The 11446-nt window shown below is 38.1% G+C and overlaps 1 protein-coding gene across 4 annotated transcripts in view; it reads right to left on the bottom strand.

The window, feature by feature from the left end:
• The window catches only part of LOC107558350 (serine/threonine-protein kinase D3), a 77648-nt gene extending 67687 nt beyond the window's left edge, over positions 1 to 9961 (bottom strand). For 3 of the 4 annotated variants that reach the window (XM_016242008.1, XM_016242006.1, XM_016242009.1), the window contains exons 1-2: positions 9569 to 9961; positions 8595 to 9237 (exon numbers count right to left, since the gene is read on the bottom strand). In XM_016242008.1, the coding sequence (XP_016097494.1) occupies positions 8595 to 8879 (285 nt within the window). In that variant the 5' untranslated portion in view covers positions 8880 to 9237; positions 9569 to 9961. The remainder of the gene's footprint in view (positions 1 to 8594; positions 9238 to 9568) is intronic. The other variant, XM_016242007.1, reaches the window with a different exon arrangement.
• Between the last annotated feature and the right edge of the window lie 1485 nt (positions 9962 to 11446).

Consider the following 11446-nt stretch of genomic DNA (forward strand, 5'->3'; position numbering starts at 1 on the left):
TATATATATATATATATACACACACACATATATATAGGGCTGTCAATAGATTACAATTTTGTATCTAATTAATCACACTGTTTTTCTGTGATTAATCGCGATTAATCGCAAACTTCATGAAATTAAGCATAGACCATATATCTTGTTTCAAATGTTTATTTTGTCATAATTTGATATATTCAGCAAAGTAAACTAAAAGATCGAAGGGTGATTCTCAAAAATCTTTATTTTCTGCAAGCTTTTTTCAAGATAAATGTAGATGTCTTTCCAAAAAAGGACTCCAAAAGAACTCCAAAAGGAAACTCCAAAAGAACACCAAAGAACCAAATGATATAAGGAGCCCATATAAGCATATATGAAAGAAAAAAAATGCAAAAAAATTCAGATTTGTATTGTATGTGTAAAGTGCAAGAGCAAAAAGCTTTTTTTACATTTTAGAGAAGTCAAGTTGCGATACCGAACAGGACAACATGGAGATGCCAAAAAACAATAGTCTTTACCTTGATTGCAGTCTTCATCAATCAAACCTTTACTAGCGAGACTGGTTATCAAGTCGAGAAACCGTAGTTTGCCCGAGCGAGCGCTGAGCTCTCGTGCCTCCGTTGGTAAAAAAAATTAGCCAATCACCATCGAGTGTTCACTTTCAGCGCTGAGGAGTGTTGAGAAAAGAACCCTCGCAAGGGAGGCTAGCTTCCCTTCTGATATCAACCAATCATCACAGAGATGTAAATTATGTGATATTAGTTTGAATGTCTGCCACTGCGCTAATAATGTACCAAGTACTTATGATGAGTAGCGATATTGAATATTTGATTGCCAACAGATTTACCAAGCTGTCATTCAAACAGTATATATACAAATTTAGGGAAAACAGCCTAAGCTGGATATAGGCTAGGGCTGTTCTATTGGTTGCCATCTGCCAGATTACATCCCACCAATAGAATTCATCAAATATACACCATTATAGTTTACATTAAAACCAAACAAATTCCCATTATAACCCTGAAATCCATTAAATTTGTTATTGTGTTTTGGGAGGGGTTCTATTGGGGTTTTTTTCAGCAGGCAAAATTATAATGGTATAACTACTTTTACAGAATTAACTTAAAGGGGTCATATGATGCTTTTTTAAAGATCATTATTTTGTGTATTTGGTGTAACATATGTTGACATGCTTTAATGTTCAAAAAACACATTATTTTTAAAATACTGTACATTATTGTAGGTCCTCTATGCCCCGCCTCTCTCAAACGCTTCGTTTTCTACAAAGTCCCTCCTTCCGACAAGCGCATTCTGGTCTGATTGGCCAGCTAGCCAAGTGCATTGTGATTGGCCGAACACCGCAAGCACTCATCGGAAATGTAACGACCCTTACCATAATCGCGAGCTTCATCTTTCAAAATAAATGTAAAGACAGAGCCAGAAAGGGGAACAGAGTCGCGTGACAGACACAGTGATGAAGCTGGTATGTGTTTGTGATGTGACCGCCCCCCCCCCCTCTCTCTCTCTATATATATTTTCAATTCAATTTAAGAGTGCTTTATTGGCATGACAAAAATTATACATTTGTATTGCCAAAGCAATTGCAGCTGGACTGCTTACAAATAGTGCACATATGTATTAACAGAAAGAAGAAAAAAAAAATTGTTATAATAATATATTAAAAGTATTAGGAATGTAGTGCAAAATGAATTACTAATGTATGCAAGTACATAAACTAGAAATAAAAATATACAAAATATACATCTAAGTAATATAATACAGAAATATGGCATAATATAATGTAGATGTGCTGGAAACATCAGATCAGCTCCCTCGATCGCGCGCACACAAACACACACACAATGCGCAAAACTCCGCATTTGAACAGTCAATAGCAAATACTTAAACTAGTAACAAAACAGTAGCTGATTCAGAAGCGCCAGATTGTCATAGCAAAGTCAGAATTACCTCCTCTCCTAGGTTCACGAAACCTAGGAGAGGATAATCTTAAAGATTCCTAAATGCATCTACTTTCGGAAGGCCAAAAAAGTGCTTTTGCTTTCGCCTAGAAACACACAGCATCTCCCTGACATGCTGCTTCAACACTAACTGCAGTTACTGAAACCACGCCTTCTTTCTTTGCGTGCACATTTGGGCGGCATTATGCAAATATTTCCACATAGTGAGGTAGATATGTGGGGGCGTGTTAGAACGAGCCGTTTTAGGTGGGCGTGGCAGAGTCTTAACTTTGATAAAGAATATCTCTTTGGTTTTGAGTCTTTGCAACTTCAGGGATCTTATCTATGCACAATCAGCTTGTAACACTCCAAAGAGAAAGGAAAATTTGAAATCGCATTATATGACCCCTTTAATTTCAGAGAAAATATTTGTTTATTTTTTATAAATAAATAAGAACTGTATTTCAATTATTAAAGTATTACATATGTTACATAGGCTGATTTATTCATTTTAAGTATTTGGGATTTTAAGAGCAAGTGGAAAATGTGCTGAATGATTCATTTCATCCAAGTGAAATTAGCAAAGCAGTTAGACTGAATTTACATTAGTTTTAAACGCGTAAACGGGAAGCCAGGCGCGAGTTGACACAGGTTGCGCGTGTGCGTCAAGCCTCATCCATACTGCCAGATGCGCTCGTGGAGACTTGCGGTGCGGAGCCGGGTGCGAGTATATACGAGCATTACGAGACAGGCTGTGTGAGTGTGGCAAGCATGAACGGCTCGTCTGTGACGTGGGATTCGTGCCCCGTGGGGCAGAGAGGAGCGAGTATGAGAAGCATTCACAGACACGCAAGTATTCACACGCACTTAATCTCTCTCTCTCCCTTTCTCTCTTTCGCTCTCTCTCTCTCGAATAACCGCATTAGACTGCATTAATAACTGCAATCGCCTGCATATCAATGGCTCAAACCTTCGTTATTAGCTCTAAAATGACTTTTTGGAATTTGCAATGGAAGGTTTGGAATGAGGTGCGTAAAAAATGAGTACAACACACGAGATTTCAGGACAGAAACATGTCAAATGTCTTGAAACAAATCATCTGAACAACAAGCAAAAACAATGAGATGACTCATCTACTAGTGAACAAGCACATGAATATTACTGACTGGCATCAAACTTTAAACAGACCCACTAACCTGCTTTCATGGAAGACAACCACATTTAAGCAAATCCTGTTTCCAGATATCCCCATATTACAAGGACAGGTTGCATTGTCTTTTGAGAGATATTGAGAGAACTTTGATATTTTTTTCCAATTACTTTGCCAAAAGATCTGCACATTTTCTTCCACGGAGCTTGCTTTATCATTCTCTGACAGCAAAAGAGGGGCTGTTAAGTTCTGGGCCAAAGAACACCATATACTCATTATTTTACAATGTGAAGCAGAGCAGAGAACCACAGCAACCCACAAGCCACCAACTGTCTAACAGTCCTACATTTCAGATGCAGTTCAAATCAATAGACTGTCCTTGAAACGAGAGCAGCGGTTGAAAGAAGTGACCTGATTCACATTAGGTCAGTTTGAGATGTTTGATTTGACATCAGCACTCAGGAATGTGAGGAATTCTGACTGCATCATGTAGGCAAAAAACCGTAGAGCGTAGTTTTGCCGTAGTGCGATGAACTCTTGTTTTACGATGCCTCCCTCCGTGGCTGCAGACAAGAGCCTGAGTGACACCAAAACAGGAAGTGCCTTGCAGATGTTTATTGCTCAAGTCTTTCTGAACTACAAATGCCCATCAGACCTCAGGAACAAAACACCACAGCAGTGTAGAAGCACAAACAGTTACTTTTGTCTGGAATTAGTCGAAGTCATAATGATTCCTCGCTGATTAGTAATGAGAGTAGAGTGACATTGAAGCTGAGCGCAGATCACTTTGTACCTGTAATACATAATTCACAAGTGACCCTATTGCTCATCCCACTCCATCGAAAGCCAAGTGCTGAGGTTTTTGCATTAAGGGGCAGAATGCAGTCTGCAAAGAGCCCTTCTCATGTAAAACTACAGATCACAAATGTCCTGATCAGACATAAATATATCATTACTGTATGTAGGATGGAGGATGGAGAGCACATCTGCTGTAGTGTATTTGTGAATAAATGTATTGTGAAAAGGCTGGTGAATCACTTCCATGGGTGTCTTCGTCACATAAATAATAGCCACCAGAGACAGAGTTCATCCAAAAGCATATCTAATGAGGCATCAGCATTTAAAACATTTTCCTGTCTGCTCCCTGTTGATGTACTTTATTTCACTGAGGTGCGCTGGCTCAGCAGGGGGAAAGTCTTGAAGAGATTCTTTGAGTTAAGAGTAGAGGTGAAGAGATTCATGGAAGATGGCAGAATGGATGTTCCTGAATTTGATGATCCTAAATGGGTCATGGATCTTGCATTCTTAGTTGACATAACACAGGAGCTGAACGTCCTTAACCTGAAGCTCCAGGCCCCAGGTCAGCTCATCACAGCAGCCTATGAAAGTGTGAAAGCCTTCTCCACAAAACTAAGATTGTGATGTTTAATTTAATGCGCTGCTTTGTTACTTCTTTCTTTGTAATTATTTGTGAAAATTACAAGCAGGTGAAAACTGTTTCAAAGTAAATCCTACACCATTATTATTTTTTTTTATTTTATAGTTTTTTTCCCCAGTGTATAACAGTAATGAAGCACCAAAAGAAAACCTACACCAACACGGGGGGACATGCAAACTCCACACCGAAAGACACCAGACTCAAATAATTAATGCAAATGAATAAAATAATTATTTTGAATTATATTTTGAAATAATTACACATCTACTGTACACTAGTGCTAAAAAATCATCCTGCCTTTGTTTGGAAGTGGAAAAAGAGAAAAAGTATGTGAAATTGTTCATTTTACTTCAACATAACATACATCACATCATATTTATGACTTTTGAACTCTTCTGCACCTTCACAGTGAGCAGGACTGTTTTCAGGTCAGCTGGAGGGTGTGACTCATCAACAAGATGCTTGCTCTAAATGCCTGGACTGGGTCTTTGTACAACATTCCTATCTTAACGCTAACATCTTACAAGATTCCATAAGATATCAATGGAGTATTTCCCCCTCTGAATAACTAGCACCAATAAACTTAATTAAAAAACAGCAGCAGCACACTGGCCTGAAGGAATGTGAACTTGACCCGAACTGCACTGCACAGACTGTACAAAGCCAGATGCAGCATGTCATTAACTCACTGTGCTGCTCTTATGTGGCATATTGACCTGATATTCAGCATCTTTTACCAGACAGTAATGGCACAGCTCTTGTCATTCACAGGTCATCTGACATCTAGCTGCTCTCAGAACAAGGCTATGATTTGAAGCCACCGCTTGCAGGTTTCAAAAGGCAGGGACTTTATTTATGCTTTTTCTATGAATTGGTAGAAAAAACAAAGATTGAGGTTTAGATTTAAAACTGCCCATATACGACTAAAAGAGTGTAATGAGAATTCAAAATCCTTTACTCAAGACTGTAATTCCTACAGCTTTTAAACTGCATTCTCCAAATTTGGCAGTCCTACAGCCTGTTCTGATACAGTGTGCTGATCAATATAAGTTTTTCTTTCTTTTCTATAACTGACAAATTCAAATTTACCCTTAATAGAAATGCTATATACTGTTGTCAATGACGGTGGTTCTTCATGCAGGCAACATTTACTTTCATTATCGATTTGTTCTAAATTTCAACCATTCATTTTTGAAGCCCTACTAGGAAAGCACCTAAATATTGGACACTAAAAAGAGAAATATGAACAGAAACTGCAACTTTAACCGATTCGATAACTGAAACTTTGACATGAAGTAGCTGATTAAAGCAGGCAACATCATATTTAATGTAAACACTGGGTGATGACGACATCATCTCAGAAAAGGCATGTGTTTACTGTATGCACAATGTGTGACAATTCAAACAACTAAAATGTACACCTCTTGGTTAGTGTCTGATTGATAAAGAGTGTTTTCTGTTCTCTAATAGATTGTATGTACGCACTTATCTGCCGCATGCATTACACAGACAGTTAAAGGGGTGCTATTATGCGTTTTCACTTTTTCCACTTTAGTTAGTCTGTAATGTTGCTGTTTGAGCATAAAAAAGATCTGCAAAGTTACAAAGCTCAAAGTCCAATTGAAAAGGAGATATTTTATTTAACAGAACTTTTCAAAAACTACAACGAACGACTCGTTTGGACTACAACGCATATTTTCCGGGATTTGTGATATCACAAAGATTGACGAATGGGACGAGACCTGGTTGAGCTGCACTAGAGAAGGCAACGAGTGTTATCACTATGTCAGAGACACGCTAGCTTTCCCAAGGCAGACGAACTTAGAGTGATTACAATCATCCGGGTTTAAATCGTGCTCAAACTGATTTGATATTGACGCAATATTTACACTAAAGCTCGCAGGCGGCTATTGTAAGGGGCATGACATCATACGGACATCTGACTGCTAAGTAGTGATTGTGTTTTTCAGCAATAGTGTGCACCCTTCATTTACAGAGAAAATAAGGTCTGGGAAAAATCTGTAGATGGAAAAATCTCCATACAAGTTCTTTGTGCATCTTTCTTTTTTCTACTTGTTACTTTGCACTTTTTGTTAGATAATGTTTATTTACTATTTATTCAAGTTTTTTAAGGTATCTAATATTTTGATAATTAATTTCCATTATCTAAATAGTCTTAAAAATTAAAAGTTTGTTGTCATTTGGAAGTGTGTAGGCCTTCTTGCATTATTATGCTGTTACATTATGATTATATATTCAGTGGCATAAAATGGTCTTTAAAATGACAATAATATCGCTTATCGCAATTATTTCTGGGGCAATATATCGCACAACAAAAAGTTGTTATCGTGACAGGACTAACAATGACACATGCTTAACTATATGCCTATATTTTACTGTAAAGTAAACAACACTAAAAACATTGTGCGGGTCAATGACAAAAAGACAGTCTGTGATAAGAAAAGGGAAAATCATTTAAATATAATTTAACACACAAGTGCCATGTTCTAAAAATATATATATATATATATATATATAGGGCTGCAACTGCAACACTTAATCGATAAAATAGGGCTGGACGATATATATCACGATATATTTCTTAATTTCGTTCGATCCGATATAATTCCGATATCGATATGAACACTATTAAAAAAGCCTCATAAAAATGGCCAAGAACGGCCACAACAGATGTCTGTACCTACAAACTTATGAAAAATTTATTTGCCAACTCTATGAAACCTACTCCTATAAAACTATATTTAGGGAAAAAATGGCGCAAATAAATAAATGTTCACCTTTTATTGGTATTTAGCCTTCATACAAACAAGAAATGTGAAATCACTGTCAAATAAATCTCAGATTCTCCTTATTAATATTAATATTTTTTACTTCAAACTATAGGCTAACATACCAGTCAAAAGTTTTTGAACAGTAAGATTTTTAATGTTTTTTAAAGAATTATATAAAATCGCTAATAATCGACAACAAATGTCATTACCGATTAGTCGTGTCTGCCCACCGAGCACGGAAAACTTCCACCAGTCACGTCAAATTACAGCAATGAATAATGCATTTCTATGGATGAAATGCATCTTAAACTAGCGAATGAAACAGAGTGACCTGCTGCGGGAAAGATGCGTGATCCACGCTGCCCAAAACATGAAAATGCTTTACTTAAAACTTCAATGCAGTAAAGAGGGAGATATCAAAAGCTGTCGTTTAGTCTTTATTTACAAACTTGGGACACCACACGCGGCTATTGACTGCCACGAACAGGAAATAGAACTTACTTGCTGCATTTTTGATTCGTTAACGTCTTGTGGTCTTGCTGTTTTTTTTTTTCTTTGAACAATTACATTTTGGGCTAAAAGTGTGTTGTAACGCATGCGTTACCGAACATGTACGGAGTAAAATATTACTGAAAATTGATTATTAATGCCTTACACTACTGCGCTACAGCAAAAAGTAATCCATTACTTTTGTAACGCGTTACTCCCAACACTGCCTAGCAACACTTTAGCGGCCACACACATAGCCTTCGGCACTATAGCTTTTTTCTCTCTTCAAACTACCCAAGCATTCAAATTACTTTAAACCAAATCATGTATTTACTGTAATACTGATTTATGACAAAGGTCTGAAATCCACAGCCATTGCCTTCACCCTGTGAACAGTGGAACTGTGCTTCTAGCAACATGCATCCCACCGCATCTGCCGTGTTTGTGGAAATGCATGTGGATCAAAGCAGATTTAGATGAGATTGAATGAAAATGTGTTCTTTAATCAGTCACTAATGCTCCTCATGCTCATCCACCTAAATCAACTTCCTGAAGATTACAGGAAACCCCTCGCATCAGTCAATTAGTCTTACCCTTTTACAGAAATGACCAGAATTCAATTTCAAAAATGAAAATGGTCTAAAAACATATATACTGTGTAAAGCAAAAATGTGTAGAGATTCGACAGGTACACTTTCAAATGATTTTACGAAGTGTGACCAAGCACCTAGATTCAGTAAGCGAGTAGATCATGCAAATAAGAAATATCCTTGAAAGGTTATTACCTTTTGATCGACTATGGAGCAGACCAAATCCATCACAGAACTGAGGGACAGATCGTGTGGCTCCAGGGTGACCATCTCCCTGGTAAGTCCGATCTGAAGGAGGAAGGACACTCCGTGGAGGGAGCTGGTGGGGCTCGGAACGCTGTGATTCCCATTGGAGAGACGGACACAGAGTGGCACCGGAGGGCTGGGTGATGGAGAAGGGGTTGGGGGTGCAGTCTGATGCGGAGAGTGGGCAAAGGGTTTAGGTAAGGTCAGAGGAAAGGTGCTACTACTGGCAGACATTAGTTTCTTCCACAGATTGAAAGTAAACCATGTAAAACTGACAAGCTTGGAAACCGTGGCTGATATCCAATGAGTGAGCAGGTTGTGTTTTTAATTAAATGCAATATTCTTCTGTCCTAAGGCAGGTGAGCATAATCGCCGCAGTCATGTACAATCCCTGGTGTACTAGGTAGCGAAATTGGACCCAAGAATAAGGCGCCTATTTTTCGTTGTTCCCCTCTAAAAACATGCAATCCGGATAGCATGCTTCATGGCTGGCTGTGTGATTTCCAGCACTTGTTGCACATGTTGGATTGAGAGTGTCACTCCACGGTGATGCTTAACAAAGTGGCTTCCATTGTCATCCAGCTCCTCATTCCTGTTTGAAACAAAACAGATTCAAGTCTTTATTTCCCTGAATGGGGGGCACAGAGCTCATCAAGCCATTATCTACATGCATAATAAGCGTAACTTCAAACTCAATGTATTCTGGAAGAGTTTTGCACATTTTTTGTCTTTTGCACTGAAGAACTCCAGCTCACATCTGGAAGCACATCTGGAGACCCTCCCACTCTAGATCACATTAACTGGCACAAGACCACAAATACCAGCAAAACAAGTTATACAATGTCTTTGTTCAGGCTTTATCATCATGATAAACATCTAGAAGGATACACACTGAAGACAAGAGGAAAAGAGAGGAAACATACCTTTAACGCTAGAAAGGCGTTTCCATAACAAGTGAAGAGATGAAGAAAACCGTACTATGAGTGGAAAACGAGGACTTGAACGCCTCTGGGTTTCTCTTTGGACGCTTCTGAGGCTTAATTTAACCAGTAAGCATCGCTCGGTCACAGAGTCGCTTACATGAGCTCGACTTGAAAACTTTCTATCCTCGCTTCGTGTTACATTCTGCTACTTCAAACGCGCCTCAGTATCTGCTCACCGCTTCCGCGGGCTAATAAGAAACGGCGCCCAGACAGAGAGAGTAAAACCTGAAGGAAATGGCAGGTCTGTCGAGCTGAAGAAGTGAAGTTGAGCTTCAGAAGTGCAGAAATGTTTTTCTCGTTCTCTCGCTGCCTGACGCGCATGTCTCTCCTCACGCGCAGTTTCCGTTATGCGAGCGCTGCGCGTGTGTTCGCGCCCTCTACCGGCGTCACAGACACTATGACGCAATAACGCTTTGTAGCGTCCTGAGCATTAGTTACATTCTAGCAATATTTCTTTCTTGCTGTAATCTGCGATTGTCCACAAAGCTCATATTGTTTGCTCATTAATTACAAATAGGAGGGATCATATTTTTATTTATTTTTATGGCCCTAAATAATCTATTTCACATAACAATGTGTACATATAGCCCACAAGAATAATAATAATAATAGCTGAATTTACACAAATGACTCAAATATTAACATACATTTCATTCTTAATACTCCATCGTTACCGGGATGATATGTTTTGTGACAGTAACTGTGAGCAGTTATGTATTTTCTGAGGTTTTCCAGCATCTTCTGCAAACCCTTTCCATGAGTAGTTCCAGTAGAGTAGTTTCTTTCTTTCACCCTGAGGACAGTTGAGGGACTCACACAGCTATTACAAAAGTTCATCAGTGCTCAAGGAGACATACGGATGCATTAAGAGATGGAAATATCTTCTTTTCTTTCTTTTTTTTTAAAGCTATACAGACCATATTTACTCGTTCCAGAAGACAACATACAGTTTGCTGATTATAATTACAGTTACTGATTATAGTATTCTCTTAATACAGCTATTAATGCATTGTGTATATACACTCTAAAAAATGCTGGGTTAAATATAACCCAGCTATTGGGTTGTTTTGACCCAGTGGTTGGGTTGTTTTGCTATTGGGTTGTTTTGACCCAGCTATTGGGTTGTTTTGACCCAGCGGTTGGGTTGTTTTGACCCAGCTATTGGGTTGTTTTGCTATTGGGTTGATTTGACCCAGCTATTGGGTTGTTTTGACCCAGCTATTGGGTTGTTTTGACCCAGCTATTGGGTTGTTTTGCTATTGGGTTGATTTGACCCAGCCCCAGCTATTGGGTTGTTTAACCCAGCGCTGGGTTATATTTAACCCAGCATTTTTTTAGAGTGTATACACTACCAGTCGAAAGTTTTTGAACAGTAAGATTAATTCCTGAACAGTAATTTATTCCTGTGATTTCAAAGCTGATTTTTTTCAGCATCATTACTCCAGTCTTCAGTGTCACACGATTCTTCAGAAATCATTCTAATATTCTGATTTGCTGCTCAAAAAAAAAAGCATTTATTATTATCATTATTAATATTTAAAATAGTTACAACAGTACATTTTTTTCAGGATTCTTTGATGAAAAAAGTTTGGGATCAGTAAGACTTGTAATGTTTTTTAAAGAAGTCTCTTCTGCTCATCAAGGCTGCTTTATTTGATCAAAAATACAGAAAAAAAACAGTAATCATACAAAATGTTATTACAATATAAAATAATGGTTTCTATTTTAATATCCTTTCAAATATAATTTATTTCTGTGATGCAAAGCTGAATTTCCATCAGCCATTACTCCAGTATAAAGTGTCACATGATCCTTCAG

This window comes from Sinocyclocheilus grahami, unplaced genomic scaffold, assembly GCF_001515645.1.
Source record: "Sinocyclocheilus grahami isolate Dianchi unplaced genomic scaffold, SAMN03320097.WGS_v1.1 scaffold642.1, whole genome shotgun sequence".
NCBI classification, from domain to species: Eukaryota; Metazoa; Chordata; class Actinopteri; order Cypriniformes; family Cyprinidae; genus Sinocyclocheilus; species Sinocyclocheilus grahami.